General features: G+C 38.5%; 1 protein-coding gene across 11 annotated transcripts in view; it reads right to left on the bottom strand.

The window, feature by feature from the left end:
• Nucleotides 1–392: 392 nt before the first annotated feature.
• LOC122312852 overlaps nt 393–25,933 on the bottom strand; it is a 111,928-nt gene continuing 86,387 nt past the window's right edge. For 10 of the 11 annotated variants that reach the window (XM_043127500.1, XM_043127502.1, XM_043127503.1 and 7 more), the window contains 15 exons: nt 25,780–25,896; nt 17,691–17,967; nt 16,667–16,780; nt 16,499–16,582; nt 13,639–13,689; nt 13,376–13,555; nt 13,049–13,302; nt 12,597–12,971; nt 12,429–12,492; nt 11,652–11,798; nt 4,626–4,730; nt 3,782–3,892; nt 3,598–3,702; nt 2,447–2,516; nt 393–1,532 (listed from right to left, as the gene is read on the bottom strand). In XM_043127500.1, coding sequence (XP_042983434.1) covers nt 838–1,532; nt 2,447–2,516; nt 3,598–3,702; nt 3,782–3,892; nt 4,626–4,730; nt 11,652–11,798; nt 12,429–12,492; nt 12,597–12,971; nt 13,049–13,302; nt 13,376–13,555; nt 13,639–13,689; nt 16,499–16,582; nt 16,667–16,780; nt 17,691–17,967; nt 25,780–25,896 — 2,749 coding nt within the window. In that variant the 3' untranslated portion in view covers nt 393–837. The remainder of the gene's footprint in view (nt 1,533–2,446; nt 2,517–3,597; nt 3,703–3,781; nt 3,893–4,625; nt 4,731–11,651; nt 11,799–12,428; nt 12,493–12,596; nt 12,972–13,048; nt 13,303–13,375; nt 13,556–13,638; nt 13,690–16,498; nt 16,583–16,666; nt 16,781–17,690; nt 17,968–25,779; nt 25,897–25,933) is intronic. The other variant, XM_043127495.1, reaches the window with a different exon arrangement.

Here is a 25,933-nt window from a genome sequence, read left to right as displayed (position 1 = left end):
AGCTCCAACTCCAACTAAAAATACAAAGAAACCTCCAACTCTATTTTATCTGAGCTTCGGCTTTGACGGTTGATACTAAAGTTGGAATTTTTGATTTTGCACAACCCTAATTGAGTTAATTGCAAAATAGCAGCTCTTGGGCGTAGATGATTTCCTTTTGTCATCGTTCACAATATCTGATTATGGCTAGAACCTAGACGTGAGTATGAGGACGCGAGAGTAATACAATTTTATGTTGTACTGTCATATGGCAAAGCATGTGAAGCTGCTAGTTTTAACTTTATAATCATACTTGCTGTTCTCTGCAGAGTACAATAAAGATTAAAGCACACGCGAAATCTAAACACTAAAAATAACAACTAAACATAAACAGGACAAAACCACCTCAAAAGTGAAGAATATACAACTCCTTTTTGGCCGTTTCGAATTAAGACATCTTAAAACAGTACGCAAGTTTTGTGCCATAATTGTATATTTACATGTATAATTCAAGGGATAAAATGGCCAAAAGTTCACGATGATACTGTACATGAAGCCTAGAATTCGTAAAACTTGCCTACTAAAGTATTAAAAATTAAAAAAGGAAAAGAGATGGCCACTATACAAAGTATACAACACGGTACACAAAAAAATATCGCAGCGTGCTAAACGGGCTATTAAAGCTGCATTTCAATTAGGGCATAAAAGGATCAGTTATTTAACGTTTGGTTACTGGTTCTCTCTCCAACTGTTTGAGCAGATTCGGGACGAGGCAAGTGCGTAGCAGGTACCAGGCCTTGCAATGAATCCAATCTTTCATAGTACCATATAAATGCGCTCTACATAATCACATCCAAGCTATTTGATATTACTTCGATGCAGAATATGCCTGTAACCCCAGCCTCGCTCTTTCCCAAGTTCAATCATGGATAACAAAATCTGTAATAAGTTTTCTGCATCTTCCTCGCTTGCCAGTTCTAAATTCGTCTGAAAAAGTGGAAGAGTATTAGGAGGATTATCCCATCGCACTGTCATTGTTCCACTGCCTTTCTGGGGATGATGCTGGTTCTGCCTCAATATGGTGTCTGGACTACCGACAATATGTATCGTTCCTTGATTGGTATCTGCATGTATTATACTCTCCAAACCAATTTGTGATTCCATCACCCATTCCGGATCAGCAGAAATGCCTTGAAATTCAGGCTTTCCCAAGTCCACCAAGCTGGGGCAACTAAAAATTAATACAAATCTCTCTGTGACAATAACGAACTTACCAACTTGTTTAAGTGCTTTGCACATGACTAAGACCTCATCCTTGAGCTTCAAACAACTGTCAGCCTCCACAAGTACTGATGTTCCAACTGCTTCTTCCCAAGAGTAGGGTCTCAGGGGAGTTTCCATGCTTAGAGGCCTTGGAAGACGGGCCCTAAAGCACTGTGGCCCCAATTGATATAGCCTACTTCTGTTTCTGATACTCTGTGCAGTTTTTCCAGTAACTTCGAGGATACTAGCTGCTGGCTTAGCCAAAAGTCCAGTGACTCCAAAAGCTATTCCTGCACCAAGAGATAGGCAGTGTCAAGAGCCAGGCAGACAAAGCCAGTCATCTCTGCATCTCAAGTGATAATGTTTGTGTCAGTGATCCCTTATGAGGATCTTGCTCTTTAAGGCAATTATGGTGATGTTCATAGAATAATGCTATCCTTGCGTGCAACAAAAATACGGCTCGTTACTTGCTGTCAGCCTCATTAGCCTCCGACTTTATTTTAAAAAATAAAAACCGATCAAAAGTTAAAACAAGAGAAAAACTACCAAACAGCTGACCAAGGAGATGAAATTATACTCATCAAACCAATTTCTTTTTACTGTTTCTTCCATCCTCTCAAATCCTAACCATTCCATTCTCCCAAATCTGAGCAAGAGAATGAGTCCAAGACAGCTGTAAGTGGTATTTGTAGAAAATGTAGAACCAAAATAACATGAAATTTGCAGTAGATTTTTACCCTGTTAGTAGTGGCTTTCAATGTCAAATGGTTTATGTTCTCAGTTTCGATGGTTTCTGTCTCAGTTTCGATGTCAATCGGTCTCCAGATCCAATTATCTTGCAGATAAACTTCTATGGCAGATCGGATCAAATCAGTTTCTCATTCGGTCTCTTAACTCCTTTCTACCCAAGAATCTGTAAACTTGAAATCATGTGGCACAAACCCAGAATCTGTAATCCAGATTGGTCCAAATTTCATTGATAAAGTGGCTAGGGTTTGGGAGAAGATGGTAGGAGCAATTTCGAAATGGGTAATGATTAGATTGAAAATAGTGGGTGAGTCTTTCTTTTACGTTTTGATCTGTTCTTATTTTTTTTATGAAAAAAATTTAAAGAGGCTGCCAGCACATAAAAATCCCTACGTTTCCTATACATACTCGTGTTCATATGATGCATACAATTACAGTGTGTTGGCAGATGGATTACCTGAGAGAACACCAGGAAGGCCGTGTTTCTCAGCTCCTTTAATTGGTGACTGGAGAAGGCCAGTGAGTCCCTGAAATTAACAGTGTAAACATAGTTTACTATAAGGGGATGTTTGGCAAACATGAGAATTCTCAAATTTCTCATAATTTCATTCCCAAACATAACCCAAACACAAAACACTTTTCAATTTCAAATTTTCAACTTTTTTATCTAATCATTATTCAAATACAAAAATCAATACAACTTTTACAAACTTCAAAACAAAAATAATATTAAAAAATTATATTCAAACAATTTTTTAATTTTATAATATTTTTATTTAACTTTTTCTCTCCCATTTCCCAAAACCTAATTAAACATCTTCACTTAAATCATTTCACTACACTACTATTCATGAAATTCTGAGATACTCCAAGCATCCAATAAATCAACAAAACACAAATAATATAGGGCATTTAGTTTCTTTTCAAAGAAGCATATGCTAGCTAGTATTTGTTCAAGTCATACAAAGATCTAATAATCAAACATTGGAAAACCTCATATTATATACGACATGCACATAGAGTGCATATGCAATTCAATTTCCTGGAATAGTTCCGAGTGCAGATGTGATGTGGGCTCTTGTAACTTGCTCATACCCCAATATCAATTTATATATATACATTATACGCCATGCACATAGACTGTAGATGCAATTCAATTTCCTGGGATAGTTCCGAGTGCAGATGTGATGTGGGCCCTTGTGACTTGCTCATTACCCAGATAACTTGATATTAGGCTAATGAGCAAGTCACAAGGGCCCACATCACATCTACAATCAGAACTATTCCAGAGCATAATTTTCTAAAAAAAAAAAAAAAAAAAAAAAAAAAAATCAATTTGGACTAGGGTTTCTAGAGTGGAATTTCTATTTAATCTATCAAATAATGAAAATATAATTGCATCTTGTGTACTTATGCTATACCTATTTTATTGATTTATTAAATATTACTTTTATAGTAGAAAACAATAATGAAAATATAATTGGCTTCCAATTGCAAATTGGTTTCAGACAGTGCATCAATAGATCCACTACATGAAAAATGGAGAAAATTGGGGGATGTGCCCAAAAGACTTGCATAATGGGAACCACTAAAGTGTGATAAACGTACCTCCAAGACTTCATTTATCACACCTTTACTATGTGAAGCAGCATTCATCTGCTGCTTTTCCATTGTTGTAACAGCTTGGTCATCAAAGGTAAATGCAACAATACCCTACATGTAAAAAAACCCACTTAATATATAAAGAAAACTGATCTGGTACCATTCAAATGTTTATCAAAAGAAGAGATACCTTTTGCGCAGCTTTACTGAACTGAGTGGTAGCATCACTTATAGCATACACTGTGTTACTCACAAGACTAGTGCTACCTTGTGCCATGCCAGTAATAAGTCCAGTAGGGCTCTGCCAACAGAAGATATGTATATTACTGAACAAGGTAATTTCCATTTTTGTTTTTTCATTGATCTTTTATTGTCTTGCTTGTAATCTATTCCTATGCCGAAACTGATTAAGTTCTACAAGGCTTGCTTCGTTGTAGAAAACTGGTAGAGAAAGAAACTTATCATTTAATAAAGTAAACACTATAGCTTGGAAAATGCATAAAGTAGTTGCCACACGAAATATTGGAGATCAAGTCTGCTATTTTATCCTTTAATCAGATTTACATAAACTTATTATTATTATTTTTTTTAAATTTTTAATTTTTAAATTTTATTTTTTTTGATGTAGGGGAACCTCTCCAAGGCAGAGCTTTTTGGACTCACCCATGCAAAGTAAACCTTGGTCCTGTGCACTGCACCCTCGGAAGTTTCCCTATACGAAACTGGTTAAATTTTTGGCTTCTCACTAGGGAGTGGCCCCAAAGGATTATTTGCACCCATGAGGTGTTGAACCTTGGATCTTGAAGAGAGTGAAACCTTAAGACCAAGGCCTTCACCACTTGAGCCAACCCTTTGGGGTTATAAGAACATTAATTATGAGATATCCACATTATCGTTTACAGTATCCTAGTCACTAGCTAGGAGTTATTATGTTTGGTAGGTACATTTGATCTTGTGTTTATCTTCCTCAACTTCACAGTTGACATCATTATCTATTTGATGATCTCCCTCCAACTATCTTAGAAACTATATACCTGCCAAATACTCCTGGCTGGCATTGATAAGAAATCCTTGATCCCAAGCCCAAGCGTCCTTGCAAATCCCATGGGATTACCAATAACACCAGCAGAACCAAACACCTGCAAATAAAATAATTACAGATGAATGAGAAGAGCATGACGTGACCTTCATTCCAGACAGGTCCAGAGCAAACAGGAAGCCCAAGGAATCACAGTCCACTTGTAAATGAATTCTGAATGTCCCTTCACCTGCAGTCTTAGAACTCCAATAGCAGCTAAATTATCCAGTGTAAAGTTAGTTTGTTATTAATCCCCACAAAAAAGAATTCTCCTGCTGACATGAATAGAAGGATAATTTCTTCGTTCCATTATAAATCCAATCTGGTAACAAAACTTTCATACTCAGTCTATTGGTAAAATTACATGCTTCCTTTCCCAAACTGCATAAATTGCAGCTCTGTTGCTTGTCGCTGGTACCCATAGAGTCATGAGTCATATTGGTCTTGATGTCATCTCCACATTCTGATGGTGGCATGATGTGACTGCTGATGACAAGTTTAACTCATCTCTACTTGGAAGTTCCAGATCACTCTCCCTGAATTCTAATAGAAAATTTAAAATCTATAACCATTTCATCAGTCTAGGATATCGAATAGAGCTGAAAACTTGGTGTATAAAGTTGTCATATAACTGGTTAGTAGATGGCTAAGGGCTCAAACATACAAACCCGCATATACTTTTTCAGACCCATTTTCCTCAAAACCTACAAACCACTAAATACTTGCATCTAGAAGAAAATTCATACATACTTCTGTGTTTGTTTCAGCTGAAAATATTTTTTGGGGAAACATTTTTATCTCTTGGCTTGTTCAGAAAAGGTAGAAAAGAGAGGTCAATGAAAAAGTAGAGGGTCAATGGGAAAACCACGTGTCAGGGGTGGAAAATGACTCCTCTCCAGGACTGTCATTCCACCCCGCTTGCTTCACTTGGCTTGTCAGGTAAAAGATAGACGTGGCCAAATCATAGATCATCATGTGTCGATTTAATTTCTTCTTAAAATAATTTAACTAAATAATTTTTTTAAAAATTAAGAAATATATATTTTTATAATAAAATATTATCTTTATATATTTAAAAAATTAAAACTGTAGAAAAAAACTAACTCCCATTTTCGTTTTGGCCACTCGTCTGGCCACCCCATGGAGGCCAACGTTTGACCAACCAGGGTGCTTGTAGCCACTACAAGTGGCATTCAGAAAATTTTTTGATGTTTTTAAAAATATATAATAATTTTTTATTATAAAATTATATTTCTCATTTTAAAAAATAAATAAATTATTTTAAGAACAAAATTAAATTGAAACATGGCGGTCTGTGATTGGTGCATGTATTTTTCATTAATGGTGATATATGAACTCCTACCGCATGGCGGAGGATTCTATTCATAATAAACTAATACCACGTGGTTATTGTTAAAAAAAACTTTTTTTGATAAGTAATAAGTTATCTCATTGACATAAAAATAGGCATAGCCCAGGTACACTAGAAGTATACATGTGAATACACCTATTTAAGAACTAGAAACAGTTACAAGAAAATCATAGAAGCTGAGACCATTCAAATATAAAGAAATGGCCCACAAAAACAAAGTCTTCCAGAAGAAACTCCTAAACTCATCCAAGGAACGCTCATCATCCTCAAAAAGCCTCTCATTTCTTTCACACCATATACACCAAAAAATACATAAAGGAGCCATTTTCCACAAGGCTGCAATCTGAGGTGTCCCAGTGATCCCTCTCCAGCTGGCTAACAGTTCAACCACTTTGCCTGGCATTACCCATGCTATTCCCATTCTACTGAAAAAGTAGTTCCAAATATCTCGAGTAAAATCACAATGTAAAAGTAGATGGTCCACCGTTTCACCAATATTTTTGCACAAACAGCACCAATATGTGATTATAAGGCCACGTCGTCTAAGATTATCTATGGTCAAAATCTTCCCTAGAGCTGCTGTCCAGACAAAGAATGCAGCCTTGGTTGGTGCTTTACTCCTCGAGATGTTCTTCCAAGGGAAGTTGTGCCTTTGTTGTATGGTAATAGAGTCATAAAAGGAGCATACCATAAACTTCTCTTTCCTAGAGGGTCTCCATTCCAGCAAGTCTTCAGTTGTGGCAGCAATAGGAGTGTTGTATAGCAAATTCAAAAACTCCACCAAAACAGTCACTTCCCAATCATGGGCATCCCTAGTGAGACTAATGTTCCACTCTTGAGAATCTTGATTGATTAACCGCAAATCAGCCACCACAGCTTCTTTTTCCCTTGCAATACTGAAAATCATGGGATAAACTTCCTTCGAGGCCGTGTCTCCCACCCACACATCCTTCCAAAAGCTGATCCTACTACCATCCCCCACACACAATCGAGTATTACTAACAAAGGAGCACCAGCCTTTCTGTATATACTTCCATAGCCCTACTCCATAAGCCCCCCTGCCCTCATTAGAACACCAGCCTTCCCATTCACTACCATACTTTGTGTCAATCACCCATTTCCATAAGGCTTCCCTCTCATAGTTATAACGCCACAACCATTTACCTAGTAGAATCTTATTGAAATCCCTCACATTATGAACCCCCAAACCACTGTCTCTCAAAGGAGAGCAAACCTTGTCCCACCCCACTAAGTGTAATTTAAACTCATCACCTATTCCACTCCACAAAAAATCATGCTGAATTTTCTCCATTCTCAATGCAATGCTAGCGGGGAGGGGAAATAAAGAAAGGTAGTATGTTGGAAGGTTTGATAAAGTGCTCTTGATAAGTGTAATCCGCCCCCTTTAGATAAATACAACCTCTTCCACCCAGCCAGCCTCTGCTCAAATTTTTCCAGCACCACCTCCCAAATTGACTTAGCTTTGAAAGGAGTCCCCAACAGAAGACCAAGGTACTTCAAAGGCAACGAAGAAATCACACAACCCAAAATGTTAGCGAACCCCCTAATATTGTTTACATTACCAACCGCGACCGTCTCCGTCTTAGCAAGGTTAATCTTCAACCCGAATACTGCTTCAAAACAAAGTAAAATGGCTTTCAAAGATTGGATATGCCCTGCATTTGCCTCACAAAATAGCAAGATGTCATCTACAAACAAAATGTGAGAAATAATGATAGAGCCATGGATATCTCCCACAGAGAAACCTAAGAAAAATCCACCCTCTATTGCAGCAGACACCATTCTACTTAGTGCCTCCATTACTAGAACAAACAAGAGGGGTGATAATGGATCACCTTGGCGTAGTCCTCTTGAATTGTTAAAAAAGCCCACTAGATCTCCATTTACCAAAACCGAGAAATGGGCCATTGACACACAGTGCCTCATCCATTTCCTCCATCTTTCTCCAAACCCACATCTCCCTAGCATATATATAAGAAAATCCCAATTAACATGATCATATGCCTTCTCCATATCTAGTTTGCATATAATACCTAGAGCTCCCGACTTGAACTTGCTATCCAAGCATTCATTAGCTATAAGGACCAAGTCCAAAATTTGTCTCCTTCTCACAAAGCCATTTTGTGACTTAGAAATAATCTTCGTCATGACCATGCTCATCCTGTTGGTAAGAACTTTTGAATGCATCTTATACAAATTGCCCACAAGACTAATTGGCTTGCAATCTTGGACCTCTATTACACTAGCCTTTTTAGCGATTAGAGCAATAAAAGTAGCATTTAAGCTTTTCTCAATTTGCCATAAGTGAAAAATTCCTGAAAAACCAGCAATACATCCTCCCTCAACACTTCCCAACAAGTCTGGAAAAAAGCCATAGTGAAGCCATCCGGCCCTGGAGCTTTATCCTTATTCATTTTCTGGATAACTTGATGTACCTCTTCCGCTTCAAATGGTCTCTCCAACCAAGCCGCACTTTTTTGATCAATAGCCTCAATAGTAGGCCCCCATGCATGAGGTTTCAATAACAAATGTTCAAAATGGCCAGCCACGTGCTCCTTTATCACAACCTGATCAGAGGAAGCACTAACATCTATGTTCATGGACTCAATGGAATTAAACCGCCTATGTGCATTAGCGACTCAGTGAAAAAACTTTGTGCATTTATCCCCTTCCTGAAGCCACAAAGCCCTTGACTTTTGCCTCCATGAGATCTCCTCCATAAGGGTCAATCGTTCAAGTTCAGAAACTACTTGATCTTTTCAGCTGTTCTCAACCCCTATACCCTCCAAGCTTTGTAGTTCTTGAAATAGGCTCTTCTTCTATGACGTTACGTCTCCAAATACCTATTCATTCCATATCTTCAAATCCTTCTTCAAAGCTTTCAGCTTGTAGGCCAATATATTGCTCGGATTGCCCTCAAATAAGTATGAATTCCACCATTGTCTAATCAAGTCCACAAACCCATCCATTTTTAACCACATATTCTCAAACTTGAAAGGCCTTCTACCCCCTTGAATACCACCACAATCTGACATTACAGGAAAGTGATCAGAGCATATCCTCGAGAGACTTTTCTGGCTTAAATCTGGGTATTGTAGCTCCCATGAGGGAGAAATGAGAAATCTGTCCAGTCTTTACCACGTTAAGTTATTAGACCAAGTAAATTCACCTCCCATTAAAGGGATATCCATCAAACCTAACTCAAAAATGAAATTAGAGAAATCCACCATAGCTTGATTTTGTCGTCCCTCCCCTGATCTTTCGCTGGAAAATTTTATCACATTAAAATCCCCGCCAATACACCAAGGAGCCTCCCACCAAGCACTTAGGCCAGCCAGCTCATCCCAAAGCAACCGCCTCTCACCATCCAAGTTAGGACCATATACCCTAGCAAAAGCCCATAAGAAACCATCATCTATATTTTACCGAGTATTCTCCCACAAACTTGTCAATGTTCCCCACCACACTCTTATCCCACATAACCATAACTCCACCTGAGGCCCCTTTCGAAGGTAAGTATGCCAAATCTACATATTGACAACTCCATATACTCTGAATAATTCTTCTATTAATAATCTTCAACTTTGTTTCCTGCAAACAAATGATATCCACATTTCCTTGCCTCAATAAGGCTCTTATTCAAAGGCCTTTATTAATCTCGTTCTGCCCCCGAACATTCCAACTCAGAATTTTTGGCTTCATTTAACAACTGTTCCAGCCCTCCCCTTATTTCTACCATGACTTGCACTTCCCTCCTTTCCATCATAATTAATGGACCACGTCAACCTCTTCACTCCCTATTTTTTTAGACCCTGCACCATGTTGTCTTACCTCAATGGCTATAATCAATGCCTTAAACTGATCTTCGTAGCCCTCACATGAAATCCCCATACAACTCTGCAATTCTTCTACCTTTTTCAATACCCAATTCAAAGCAACAGTAGGAGGGATCATACTTATAGGGGTACGATCCTCTCCTGTTGACTCATCCCACTCGTTTGAGTAATTACAAGGATCATAAAGCATCAACTGGCCTTCCCCATCTGACTCCCCCTTATCCGACGAGCCCCCACTCTGCAAAACAACTAAAGGATCTACTCGTACTCCCTCCAAGGGCTCACCGTGAGCCATAAAAGCATCACACCACCTTAACTGAGCTTGACCCAAAGATATTGAAAAATCCAAAGGTGTCCCAATGCTCACCGGAGCTTTCTGTGGCAGTAACAGCTCTCCTTGAGCCACACCAAAGTCTTCCTGTTTAGAAATGCACAATTCAAGACCTTCCGCATCCCACGATTTCCCCCATCTCCACTTCTAGCAGTTGTACTACCTCCAAAGGACCACCACCCAATAATTTTGGGCTTGGTATTGTGTAAGACTCGGGCCTGGTACAATAATTTTGGGCTCCACCCTCACACCCGATAAGTTCAAAATCGGGCCTTTCTCCTGCCAGACTTGGCCTGGCCCATAAGCCACCTTCTTCCCCTTCCAATCCGTCTCTCCTTCAAGGCCCCCGCAGGTCTTCTTCCCTTTCTGAGGCCCACTCACCTGAGCCTTACCCAACACAGCCACACCCTACTTTTGAACCTCACTTGGGCCACAGACCATACCCAAACCCAAGCCCATCCCTTGTTTCTTTTGTGGTTGGATCGCCTTTAGATAGAAGATCAACTAATGGGTATTGTACTTTTGTGGGTGGTAACTTGGTTACGTGGAAGAGTAAGAAGCAATAGTAGCTCGGTCTAGTGCAGAAGTTGAATACAGAGCAATGGTTCACACAACTAGTAAGCTGACATGGTTGCAACACTTTCTTCAAGAGATTGGGTTTCTAGCTCCTGTCCCTCTTTAGTTACTTTGTGATAACCACATTGCAGTGCATATTGCATCTAATCCCGTTTTCCACGAGAGGACTAAACACATTGAGATTGATTGTCACTTCATTCGGGATAACATACTAAGTGGTGACATTTCTACACCCTTTGTGAAGTCTGCTGATCAACTTGTAGATATATTTAGCAAACCATTATGTTGTAAACAGTTAAAGCATATTTGTTCCAAGCTAGGTTTATATGATATATATGCACCAACTTGAGGGGGAGTGTTAAAGGGTATGGTTATAACTAATGTATATAAGGGTGTTAGTGTCTTTTGTATATTGTATATATAAGCTTAAAGATCAATAAAAATATCTGTAGAATTTCTCTCAATATCGACTACAGTTAGAAAGCCGGCATGAGAATACTGTCCCATGGGAGAAGCTGGCAAGGGAATACATCTGCCAAAAGCAGTAAACATTAAACAAAACTGAATCTTAGCCTCAAGGGAAAAAATTCTCATTATTTATCCTAATAAAAACCTAGAAACTAGGAAGAAGAATTGGAAGGACAAAAAGAGTACTCTGTAGCAAAGTTTGAAGCATGCAACTAAAATTAACTTCTAAATGGTAGTACAAATCAATAACACTTTTAACAACTTCTCATCTTACTTCACAATGACATTCTTTAATTCATCAATGATGTACAAGGCAATAAAAATACTTCATAAAGCAAAAAGTGTAATGAAAATGACCTTATAATTATAAAAATTTACCTTGTAAATCTCATGAAGAAGTTGCCGAGTGTAATGCCTGATAACAATCTCCTGAATGGATTCCCAGCTAGCCATGTGATGCGCAATAGTCAGTTGTTTGAGATGAATACGTGCTCCCTCCACATCAGCAAGAGCCATAATGCCTCTCTGTAATTTATTATCACAATAAGTATTCATGTAAAACAACGGTGATGCTAAATTTAGTTCTGAGAAATTTTATCACAATATGGCGGATATATCCATCAGTTGGAACTGTTTCTCCCAGTCCACATCCTTCATCCTTGTCATTCTTTTTCCAGAAATTGAGGATACTCAATCTCCACCTGTAGTGGGGGGCTTCGCATATACATATAAGCAAAATACAAATATACATGTGTGTCACGCATGTGTACCTCAAAATTTACTTCAGGTGGCAACTTAAAAGATTTCTACATGGATTGTTATGCCTATTCATGTATGATGTGCCCACGTACTGAGACCCAATTTTTAACCTTTTATAATGCACTCCATGCATCCTACCATTCAGAGATTTTTTTTTGAGATTATACAAATCAGATAGCACCCAACTTTGAGTACCAGAACTCCACATGACCCAAAGTTTTTAGACTACCTTTCTAGTACATACCATGTGTATTAAATATCAGAGTTTTGTACTTGCTGTCAACCCACTGCCACTCTCCTATGTGGGCTTGGAAGAATTACTTATAATATCTTGGACACCATTTCTTGGAAAAATATGCTGCATTTTTTTCTAAGCAGGAAAAATATGCAACTTACATGGATGAGAGAGTCTCCAGAGGAAAGAACCCCATTTCTGAGCATCCATGGAGAGCTGGAAAAGCTGTGCAAGAGATATTCATCATAATTAATTGGCTTTAAGGAATAGGGTAAGAAATAAGCTATATACAGCAAACACATGGCTGCTGGGAGGAATAACAGACTCACCTTAATGTCAGCTTAACGGGGGCCACATCAAACACTTGAACATAGATTTTCTTCTGTCTTCTCGCCAAAAGATAAATTTGCTGCCAAGGAGCTCCAATTGGAACTACTGAAGGTAATGAAAGACTGCCCCTATTGTTTTCATTAAGCACAGGAACATACATTGATAGGAGGCGATCCTCCCTTCCATTCAAGTACTCACTTGTCTGAACATCTGCCAAGGATTCCTTCACCAACCGCATATCATAGATATGAGGATGAAGTAAAGGATCCGAAAATGGCAAGACTCTATATTGGGACCTTGAATACACATTTTTGAATAAGTGAAACAAGCTCAGTATCACTTCTTCCTCAAGCTCAAGGTGGAAATCTGCTACTCTGCAGGCAATAAAAGTTATATAATAAGCACCAAAAGTATCAAACTTTTAAGATATACCAATTTCAGAAAATGTAACCTTAAGCTTATATATTCAAATGACACCAATGAAATATCTTTCTTCCTCCACTTTGACACAGCTAGGTAGAATACAGGTTCGCAAGAGTTTTCAGAAGCCAGTGGTTCACGATCAAAGGACAAGATAACGGGATATGGGGTAGTGCGCAGCTGGTTGTCTATTTGCAATGATGAGATTTGACAGGAAAGCTTCTGTTGATCCAAACTCTGTAGCAGCTCGACTGTTAAATTCTTTGCACAAGCGAAAAGCAATTCCTGCAAAATAATAAACCGATGAACAAAGTTTGGAGAAGTGTCGTGGATGAAGAGAATTCTATATTCCATATACCTGTGGGAAATGATTAATCAAGGAGATACCAACATGTGGAATAACAAAAGATATTTTTTCCTTGTAATCAACAAGCTTTTCATGTTTTTGAGAATGTTTCCCTTTTTCTCTAGAGTGATAGACGCTTGAATTCTTGATGTCATTCAATATGTGGTAACTTGAATCAATAACACAGAGGACCTGCAATGGGTGAATGCAACATTAAGCTATCGAGATGACACACCAAATAGTCCACTGCATGCACTAAACTATTACAAATGCACCTTGGTTGCCCCTTCCGCATGGACTGACAAATGCAATGTTCTCTCAGGCTTCTGCAGGCAAAAATTAGTGTAAGCCAACAAATGAATGGTGCAAGAATTCATGCATATAAGGTTAACTAACAAGTAAGAACCACAGATATCCATCAAGTATGGAGGTTAATTACAAGAATGATAGAGACTACGGGCACACCTCGAACAAGTACCACAGGTATCCATCAAGTATGGAAGTTAATTACAAGAATGAAAGAGACTATGGCACACACCGACAATAAACACTTATCGGATTGAGAAGTCACAACGTGATTCTCTTTGGGGTGGACTAGGTGAAGAGGTCAAATTTCATTTAGTCAATTGAGACAAGGTATGATCTCCAATTGCAGGTGGTGGCTTAGGGATTCAAAACCTGAGGGTATTTAATCAAACTCATCTTGAGAAATGGATGTGGTGGTACAACCATGAGAGGGAAGCCTTGTGGAAGATGGTGATTGATTCAAAATATAGGGGTTATTTTTTTTTTTTTTTTTTTTGGGGGCCACAGGGGGGGGGGGGGGGGGGGGGGAATGCTTGGAGCTACAAAGAGCTATAGAACAACGTTAGAAAAGGTTAGGTGGTATTTGCTAGACACATCAAATAAGTGGTAGGGGATGGCTACCTAGTATGACACTTGTCTATAGGATCAGAGTAACCCGGAGGCATGATTGGGAAATTAGTTTTGGGAGACCATCAAGAGGAATGTTAGTTTCTTCAGGCCCATGATTGGGAAATTGGTAGAATTTCAGAATGCTTCAGCTTGCTGTATTCCACAGGAGTCAGTAATCAAGAGGCAGATAAATTGTTGTGGGCTCCTTCTAAGAAAGGGAAATTCTCTTGATTGGGGAACCTTTAAAGGCCACTTTCTTTGTATGGAATGCTTCTTTGGGGACGATTGTAACAGTGGACAACCTACAGAAATGCTGGATCATTGGTATTGAATGGTGTTGCATATGTAGAAAAAGTAGTGAAACAACGGATCATTTACTAGTTCATTGTGAGGTTTCTAGGGGCCTTGTAGGATGGGTTTTTCGAAAGAGTTGGGTTAGCTTTGGTCATGCTTGGGAAGGTGGTTGAGGGTATTGCATATTGAAGGACCCGTCAAGGTATTCCACATACTGTTGCAATCTAAAAGATGGCTCTCATTGGCGATTTATGGTGGACTTGGAAGGAAAGAAGTGACTGTTGTTTCAAAGATTGGGAATGCTCATTGAAGCTTAGATCTTTCTTTTTCAATATATTTTTTTTTATTGGCATCGAGTATCTGAGAACAGCGTCCTGACTAATCCCGGAGGTGCACAGGCTCTCGGCAAGGAGTTTCCAGCAAGTGCACCTTGGGTAATTCAAGGGAAAAATTCCCTAGTCCGATAATCCCTAAAGATTATTTGCACCTAAAGGTATTTGAACCTTAGACCTGAGGGGAGCATACCCTCAAGCCCAAGGCCTCTAAGAACAATCGCTGTTGATTTAATGGGCTTACTTTTCATATTTTGGATCCTTTTCTCCTTCCTAGTTAGGTGTTTTCTCTTATATATTTCCTGTGTATTTGGGCTATTCCAACTCTTTTATCATTAAAACTTTTTACTTATCAAGAAACAAAGATTTTATTAATGATGAAAAAGAAGGTTACTCCAGCACACAGGATTTATTTATTTTTTTTGATGTCGGGGAACCTCTCCAAGGCAGGGCCCTTTGGACCCATCCCTGCAGAATAAACCCCGGTCCCGTGCACCGCACCCTCGGAAGTTTCCCTACACGAAACTAGTTAAATCGCTGGCTTTTCACCAGGGGGTGTGGCCTCAAAGGATTGTTTGCACCCATGAGGTGTTGAACCCTGGACCTTGAAGGGAATGAGACCCCAAGACCAAGGCCTTCACCACCCCCTTGGGGTTCCAGCACACAGGATTTATACAAGAGATACACCTAACAAACCCATTTACTTTGAAAAAAATAACATTCCTGGTAGTATTTAAAAAGAAAAACCCTTTTGACACAAAAAATCAATGCAAGTTTAAGTTTTATGTCTCACTTCATCTGTGCATTTATCATGGCTAAATTGGTGTGAACATATATGAAGCATAAAAAAATAAGTTCATGTGATAACTACCTATATATTTTATACTAATTAATGAAGCCATTTTGAATTCTATTCTGTTAAGAAAGTCATGACAATAATAAAAGATTAATTGGATTTATATGGCTGTAATTCTTTAATTGATAAAGTTTTTTTTTGGATCTCTATTGTTAAAGAGAAGCCGTCTTCTCATTACTAAGAAAATATTTTCCTCTAGATCATCCAAGCAAAGCAATGATAGTAGATAGCTCAGGTATAGTTTGATTTACAAATTCTGCAGCTGTTATGACATCCCCATCTGATTAAATTATACAATGTGTTCTCTAATGCTGTGTGATTTTGTTTTCTTTGTAGTCACTTCTCCAATTGTGCAATATTGTCTGAAATTTCAATGAGAAGACAAAGAAGGTTGCCCTGCCAACACAAAAAAGTGACAAGCATATAAAAAATAAAACTTTATTCAATTTGTTTCTCTTTTTCTTTTGTCATGCAACTCTGGAGGAACTCGACTAAGCACAGTTTTATGAGAGTATTAAGTTGATGTTGGTTATCTATTTTCACACAACATCCAAGGGATGAAATTGAGATTGATTTGTTGGTCATTTTTGGACAGATGATCTGGGGACTTACAAAAAAAAATCAGTTCAAAAAATTAAACCATGCAAAGTTGATACAAACTAAAGAATTTGACACCAATGTTTTGCAAACCATTGACCATTATGGGTAACATAAAGAATAAAGGCTAAACAAATATACCTCAGAGGATGATGGTAAGTATACAGGCATGTACTCTTTGACATCATCAAGAGAATATGACCCCAGAACACATTCTCCAGGTACCTTGCAGTTCCGAAGGCACCAACAAGCTTTCCTTAGTAAACAATAAAAGGTACCATAATTTTAAATAAAACCAAATAGGCTTACCTCCACAGCTAGACGGTGTGGGTAGCAAGGTTCATCCCAGGCATAAGGGCAAGATGCATAAGAGTGAACAATAGTCTCAAAAGTCTCACATTTTTGCTGGTAGATCCGTAGCCTCTACAAAGTGGCAAGTACCAAAAATTGCGAATCAAGATTTGAACATCATGGCTGTGCCGGACTGTGGAGAATATACATCGTTGACCATGCATTTTGACATTTGACCAATGGGTTCAAGCAACATGTAAAAGACTAAAGCAAGCAAGAATTTTTAACTACATAACTATTGTACACCTATAGAAATGATAAATTTACACTGATAAGCATAAGAAAAATCCAAACCACATATGAACTTATACTTCCAAAGAACTAATGAAGGTTACAATTGGTCAATCATTATTAAAAGAGTTATGCTACAAATAGTCACTTTTGCATACTCTTTGTGCACTCTACTAATGTGATTGATAGAAATAGTTATTTTATATTAAAAAAAAGTGACGCAACTAATCACATTAGTGGAGTGCGCAAAGAGTACGCAAAAGTGACTGCACTTAGAATTTTTGTTACTAAAAATGTTAAGAACTTCTTCCTACCAAGCAATTTAGAATCCCATCAAACACCTAAACACTACCATGCAAGAAATTTTCCATTGAGGTGGGGGTGTTACAATCTCAACACTCATGCTTGACACCCTAGTCTTGGTTAGGATTGACTCTAATAACACTTAGAACAACCCAAGTAAGGCACAAGCCACATCCAGGCCTATATTTCAAAAGGACTAATAAATTTTAACTTGGAATCCTAAAAATGTTGAGAACATTTCTTCCCATTCAATGGGGGATCCTACCTATCTCCCTCCCATAGATGTGGGGTGGTACAGAGAAAGAGAGATGAGTGTAGAAAAATATTTTGTAAAACAAGGAGGCCAATTAGAAACATTATCACAGGAAAAAAAAAAAACACAAATCAACCGTGAAAGCTTATTTTGGGATATATGTAGCAAATAAACTAAATGAACAACAATACTGACCTCCTTTGAGAAATTATCAATTCTGTATGGCATATACCCTGTGTCATCATCTGATAAAAGAATCAAGTTTGTCCCAGAACTTCCATGGAGGCTTCCAACAATTTTCTCATCTCCAATGGAAACATCAGCATTCTGCACTTCAACCCGTATCATATTCAATGCATTGGAGACGTAATTCCGTAATTTTACTTGAGTATCACCTAGATGATCTGGCAAGAAACTGCCTGACCATTGCCATCCAGGTTCATTATAACGAATGGAAACCAGTAACTCCCTGCTGCATGTTCAAATGTAAATAAAGGAGGAAAAGAAGAATACTTAAGAAAAAATATGAATGGAAGAGATAACTCCAAGTAATGGCAAAAACTAAGCAAACAAAGAGGCTATAGACAATTTAGACGTTTATGGAGGAAAAATACTTCACTCTCATTTAATTGATGTACAAACATATATATATATATATATAAATACACTACATACACTTGACACTTATACCCTCACACACTTAAACTAATTACAAACATATCCTCTAACACTCCCCCTTAAGCTAGGGCATATATATCATATAAACCTAGCTTGAAACAAATAAGTTTTAACCGACTCCAACACAAAGACTTAGTAAACACATCTGCAAGTTGATCAGCAGACTTCACAAAAGGTGTAGTAATGTCACCACTTAGTATCTCATCTCGAATGAAGTGACAATCAATCTCTATATGTTTAGTCCTCTCATGAAACACAGGGTTAGAGGCAATATGCACTGCGGCTTGATTATCACAAAATAACTCGAGAGGAGTAGGAGCTGGAAACCCAATCTCTTGAAGGAAGTGTTGCAACCATGTCAGCTCACTAGTAGTGTTAGCCATTGCCCTGTATTCAGCTTCTGCACTAGACCAAGCTACTTCTGCTTGTTTCTTACTCTTCCATGTAACCAAGTTACCTCCTACAAAAGTACAATATCCAGTAGTAAATCTTCTATCTGAAGGTGATCCTGCCCAATCAGGATTTGAAAAGGCTTCAACCCTAAAATATCCATTTGGTCGATACAGTAATCCAAGACCAGGTGTTCGCTTAAGATAACGAAAAATATGAATTACAGCATCCCAATGTGAGACCCTAGGCATTTGTAAAACTAACTCAGTACACTCACTGCATAAGAGATGTCTGGTCTAGTGATAGTGAGATAATTCAATTTCCCAACAAGTCTTTTATACCTACTTGGATCTCCAAACAACCCCCATTCCTCTTTCAAGAATTTACGATTTGGGTCCATAGGGGTGTCAATAGGTCGTACACCCAACATACCGGTTTCTTCCAGAAGATCAAGTACATATTTCCTTTAAGATAGGTTGATACCCTCTTTAGATCTACTGACTTCAATTCCAAGGAAATATCTGAGCTTACCCAAGTCTTTTGTTTGAAATAGATCATGTAAATACTGTTTCAACCTAGCAATTCCAACAGAGTCACTCCCAGTAATTACAATGTCGTCCACATATACAACTAACAAAATGTGACCTGCATCACTATGTAGGTGAAATACCGAATGATTTGTTTGGCATCTATGGAGACCAAATGCCAATACAACATCAAAAAACTTCCCAAACCATGCTCGAGGAGATTGTTTTAAACTATATAATGCCCTTTTTAACTTGCAAAGTCATCATGTAGAAATGCATTATTAACATCCAGCTGAAATAAAGGTCAGTCTAAATTAGCAACAAGAGAAATCAATACTCGAATGGAAGAGATTTTGGCAACTGGGGAGAAAATATCCTCGTAATCAATGCCATATGTTTGAGTGTAACCCTTAGCAACCAAACGGGCTTTCAGACGTTCCACCGAATCATAATGATGAAATTTGATTATATATATCCATTTAAAGTCAACAGGTTGCTTACTAGGTGGTAGTGGAACAAGTTCCCATGTCTCATTATGATGAAGGGAATCCATTTCATTTTTCATAGCTGTGCTCCATCCCGGATCGGATAAAACATCCTAAACAGTCTTACGAATAGAAAGTTTTGAAAGTTGAGAGGTAAAGCATGAGAATGGAGGAGATAGGGCATGATATGAGACAAATTGACTAATTCGATGTCGAGTAACACAAGATCGACTACCTTTGCTTAGAGCAATAGGTGGAGAGTCTGAAGTACTAGGTAACGCAGGATACGAAGTTGGAGACACAGTTAGTGAACGCATGGAAGCCAGCAACCGTGAATGACGCGAGTAAACCTATAAAGGAACGGGGGGAGGGGGTGGAGGTGGAGAAGCAACGACAAAAGGAGAAAGTATAAGAGTAGGTAATGGTAGAGGATCACACTCAACACTCGGGGTTGTGTCAGAGAAATAGGGTATGAACTCAAAGAAGGTAACATTTGCACTAATGAAGTAGCGTCTAAGAACAAGACTATAACAACGATATCCTTTTTGAGTCCGAGAATAACCAACAAAAAAACACTTGGTAGAACAAGGATCAAGCTTATCAAAACCCAGACCAAGGTTCTGAACATATCAAACACATCCAATGCTTTTTTTAGGAAAGATAAATGGTGGAGATGAAGGAAACAAGATGGAGAAAGGAGAGTAACTGTCGAGAATTGATGAAGGCATATGATTAATAAGGTAACAAGTGGTAAGAACACCATCACTCCAAAATCGTTTAGGAACATGCATGTGCAATAAAAGTGCTCGGGTTACATCTAACAAGTGACGATTTTTGCGTTTAGCCACTCCATTCTGTTGGGGTGTATAAGAACACAAAGTTTGATGAACAATTCCTTTGCTACTTAAGTAAGTAGCAAAGCCACTAGATAGAAACTCTAGCACTATCAAAACGCAAAACCTGAACCCTTTTATTAAATTAAGTTTTAATTTCTTTCCAAAACACTTTGAATATATAAAGAAGTTCAGATCTTGCCTTCATCATAAACACCCATGTCACATGAGAGTGGTCATCAATAAATGTGACAAAATACTGAAATGAGTTTGATTCAATGTTGATTAGTACCCATATATCAGAGTGAACCAATTCAAAAGGACTTGAGGCTCTTTTATCAATTCGAGGTATAAAAGGCATATGATGATGTTTACTAATTTGACATGCTTTACAAGGAATGGGAGACACATTTTCTAGATTCTTGACCTGACGCTTCAAAAGGGAAAGAGGGGAGTGACCAAGACGACAATGCTATTCATAAGTAGATGATGAGGAGGATCTAAGGGCTTGAGTGGGTGACTGTTTAACATCAAGATAATACAAGCCACCAGCTTTATGCCCCATACCAATCTTGCTTCCTGTTTTGAGATCCTGAAAAACACATGAAGAGGGATAAAATGTCACTCAACATTGAAGACTTTGAGTAATTTTACTGATGGACAGCAACATGAAGGGACAACTAGGAGCATATAGAATAGATTACAAGGATATAGAGTTAGTGAGGTTAGTGGATCCAATGCCTGTAACTTTAGCAAGAGAACCATTAGGGAGAATAACACTTTTTGGAGATGTTGCAGTATCTAACTTAGATAAGATAGAGGGCCAACTAGTCAGATGTTCATTAGCTCCCGAATCAATGATCCACATATCTTGTGTGGATGAGGCAAGACATGTGGACGTTGAAAACCGTGTGTGACCCAAAAGCTTATCATACTTATCCTTTGATATACTAATCATTTTTTGGCAAATGGATGCAGAAAACAAATATCACAACTGAACTTGGGGATTGAAACTCCACACAATATCTTAGAAAAATCACAGTTCAACTTGAAAAATTCGAGAAACATAACCTAAAAATGTAGAAACTTGGCCCAGGTACCCGAAAAACAACTCTAAGAACAAAATTTCGGTCTATATGAGCCGAAATCAGGCCTGTTTCAGGTTTGTTTCAGCCTGAACCGGCCTGTTTTGGATGAATTTCGGCCTGTATCGGGTTTCTGCGATACTGGCTTCAAAAACTAATTTGAAATGGGAGTAGATTATTCCCAACCAAGGATAAGGTAAGTTGGGTTTAGCTTATACGTGTTACCAAACAGGTGTTATTCCATATAGAAATACACTGTTAATCTAGGGTTTGACTACTCAAACTCAAGATTAGACAGCTTGTACCTGCAACCAAACAGCCCAGAACTTCAACCTTTGGCAAGCGACGAGGCCCTTCCCGGTGGCGATGACTATGCCGGTAACCATAGAAAAGGCCGGCAAGTCTACCCCTAGTGCCTAGTACCGGAGACGAAGCTGGAAAGTAGCCGGAACACACTTCAAAGAGCTACGGGCTGCTGAAAACACTTCCACCAACCACCACAAACTGATCTGAAAGCTCAGAAAACCAACACTTCAAACAACAGCTTTGATACCATGTAGACCTTTATGGAGGAAAAATACTTCATTCTCATTTAATTATGTACAAACATATATATATATACACTACATACACTTGACACTTATACCCTCACACACTTATACTAATTACAAACATATCCTCTAACAGACATGATTCAGTAGATGAAGCAGAGTACCAACGTCCACTGTCTAGTAGAAATTACCCAAGGTTAATCTATAGGTACCCCAAGTTTAACATCTTCAACTTAAATATTTAATTTGTTATGCTTTTAAGCAAACACCTTCTTTGATTTTCCCATTCTTCGAGAAATCCTCGCATGGTAGCTTTGGGCTAGAACTCTGGTAATTACTCCCACAAACTATTTTTATTGTTAAACAAATTTTATAGAAGAAAATAATGTGCAATGTGCAAGTGCATCGCCTATGTATGATAATCCAATGATACAAGAAATTCATGAATGCTCATGTCGTTAAAATCAATTACAATCTGACTTTTTTATTGTCAAAGATTACAAGCTTTGGGCTAGAACTCTAGTAATTACTCCCACAAACTATTTTTATTGTTAAACAAATTTTATAGAAGAAAATAATGTGCAATGTGCAAGTGCATCGCCTATGTATGATAATCCAATGATACAAGAAATTCATAAAAGCTCATGCCGTTAAAATCAATTACAATCTTTGACTTTTTGTCGTTGCTTTCTACTTCCTCGAATGTAATTAGGTGTTTTCTTTTGTATATTGTGTACATGGCCTACACCTATTTCATTCGTTCTAATAAAATTGTCTATGTTACTTATCAAAAAAAAGAAAAAAAATCAATTACAATGTACCAATGGAGTAAATTGTTAGAAAAGAATGCTTTAAGCTCATCCATTGATTGCTCATGATCTTCAAAACTTCTTTCATTCATCTCCCTTCAAAGACACCACCATAGGCATATCGAGACCCTCTTCCAAATTGTAGCAATTTGTAGATTAACATGAAGGCCTCTCCAATTTGCTAGAAAATCAACAACCATTCTCAGCATCACCCAAGCTAACCCCACCCTAGCAAAGAAGTCATTCTATAGGGTCATGCCAATCTCACAATGGCCAATGGAATCGCTCATTTTGCATATGTAACACCAATCCATGACAAGGATTGGTGTTTCCTTTAATATTTATTCTAAGCTGAAGATCTTTCCAAAGCTGTCCATAAAAAAAAAAAAAAAAAAAAAAAAAAAAAAAAAAAAAAAAAAGGAAACCACCTTTAGGATCTCCAAATAGGCCCCTCCTACCAGTCTGGCTAGCTAGTGTGTAGTTCAGGTTTTCGCCCTATTCACTAAGGAAAACTTCAATTGCTTTTGGCAGATTGCTAGAGTTACAGGCTTGTTAGATAGGACTGTTACTCCCCTACATCCCCCTTGGGGGTATTATACAAACCAATTGCTGCACCAACTTTCAGCTACTTGGTTACCTTGGTTGCCAAACTAACTCAGACTCTTTAATTGCGTAAGTGACCATTGATCCTTCCAAAGCATCCTTGAGGAAGATACGGAATTTATTGGTGATACCGGAAGCTTAATTGCATATTCCAGGATTCATGAGGGCAGAAAGGCTTGGGTATGGCTATGAATAGTAGACCGTTCTGTTTCTAGCGATCAAATCCAATGTGAACATGCTAGAAGACAAGATGACAATAGTTGTCCTAAGATGCTTGAGGATTCATGACTGTACATACTGACATCGCTACGGGTCCATGAGCTTTTAAGGCAAATTTCATCATTTTTTGTTCGCGTTTCATGCACACATGTTGGGCCAATCCCCCTCCCTCCATAAGACCCTCTTTTCTCTTTCCCCCTTGAGAAAGAGAAAGAAGAGAATCAGTCCTTTCTTCTCATAGTTCATGTAAATGACCTTATGTTGTATCGAACAGGCCTTTGTGCTATACACCACGTTGAGAAACCAGCCTCCTATGTATTGTACCATTTTTTTACCTTGAAAGGGAGGCCCTCTTTATGAAGCTTTGGACGGCTGTCCAAAGTGCAAGACGTAAACTTGGCCAAGATATGACACCCGAAGCGTTTGGCATGCACAATCCTATCCTATCAGAGTCCGAGATTACAGAACTTCTGGCCCTTATGTTATGTGACCATGGTATTTTGTTACCTTGCACCGCTGTTACACCAGAAACGCCAGAACTAAAAGGTTCCACATGAGCTCCTGCTTTGCAGCGTGTTGGCAGGACTGATAAGGGATTGGCTCCAGGTGTAGATAGGGTAAAATCTGCAGGGATCATGCAAATACATAGTCCCTTTCCCTTCTCTTTTGGTGTATACTCACTCATAAATGATTGGAGTTAGAATTTTTCACTGATCAGGTGTCATTAGTTTGATCCTGTGTAATAACTAGGAATTCCTCTTCCAACTCCCAGACTGAGAGTTATGGCTAAAAAAGGAAGAAAACAAAAGGAAGCAATTCACCAAAATAAACCAAAATATTCCATGGTGAACAGGGCAAAAACTTGAAACTTGAACTATAGCACCAATAAAACATGGGTTGCATAGAAGCTTTAAGAAATAGGGGGCCATCCATCGAAGATGGCAGTGGGAAAGATGGGAGCACAAACAAGATAGCAAATAGTCAAATCTGGAGAATATGAACTTGTCACATTCTTCTTTTTGGCCTTGTTATAGCAGCTCTGGTGCTCAATCTTGGAAATTTCACTAGATGCGTCAAAAAAATGAAGATTTCTCATCTTTGTTCTGCTGAGGACCTCCTAATTTTCCTGTATAAAGGGCGGACTCTTGGGAGCCGAGAGTGGCAGCAGCCACGGAAGGTGTGAGCTAAGGGGGTTGGGGAGGGGAGGGGGTGGGGGGATGTTCAGGGTTGTGAGTTCAATCCTCCTCCCCCAAGATGAGTGCAGCAAAGAAGGGAATCGTGTTTAAGGGAAGCATGCACAATCGTCCTGCTCCCCATTTATATTGGTAGAGAATCTAGAGATGGTAATGCATTCCATTATCCATTGAAAGAAAGCAGGAAAACCAACCACGGCAATGGATTTGCATTTTGCATTCTCAGAGACTAGTGCAATGAATGGACGGTAAACTTCCCTTTAAGGAAATACACTAATCTCACAGATTAATTAGGGTTCTTCAAGAGGAAATACACTACATGAAATATAGGGGGGGTTCTATTCATGGATGCTATTAGAGCATTCCTGGGTGTGTTTACAGCATGCAGCTTAGAAGGCTCATATGTACAGGCTCACAACGCTCCTCCAAAAAGGCTTAGCTTAAGCAAAAGGCACATGCTTCTGACAAGTGCATGGCACAGAAAAGGATGTGTATCCTCTGTTTTGCACTGAATGATTCATTTACAAGTTAATTATGTTTACCCATGAGATTTAGCTAAAATGTGACACCTCCTCCCTTTGTAACAAGAGGGCGGAGTGTGAGATCAAGGATTGGAGACCCATTGGGCGTGTTCAACGTCCCAATTAAAAGTAATTATTTCAACATCAGCTAAGTTCACAATATTATAGCTCCATTTTATGTATTACCTAAAAATGGGGGCAAAGTACTGTATGATTTGATACATGGCTAGGAAAATACTCAAAAGATAATAAAAACATTGTATGAGTGAGTTACTTTATTGGACATTTCTAGACACAACTTTGTATTTGCTTCCAATATGCACACCGGATGTCCTTAAAATATGCATTTGAAATGTGGATATGCAAGTGAGTGTGAAGTTGTGCAACAACCTGGTAGCATCTGTCCAGTGAAGATGTGTATGTTCTCCAACGCGCAAACGGAAGACAAAATCAGTTCCCTTTTGCTTATAACTCAAGTCCTTATTACAAGCATTGCTGATAACATATCTGCCAAAGAAAAAAGAGTATCAACATGACAAAGACA

The sequence above is a fragment of the Carya illinoinensis genome, chromosome 6 (assembly GCF_018687715.1).
Source record: "Carya illinoinensis cultivar Pawnee chromosome 6, C.illinoinensisPawnee_v1, whole genome shotgun sequence".
Lineage (NCBI taxonomy): Eukaryota > Viridiplantae > Streptophyta > Magnoliopsida > Fagales > Juglandaceae > Carya > Carya illinoinensis.
Note: the sequence above shows the minus strand (reverse complement) of the source record. Positions and strands in the feature narration are given on the sequence as shown.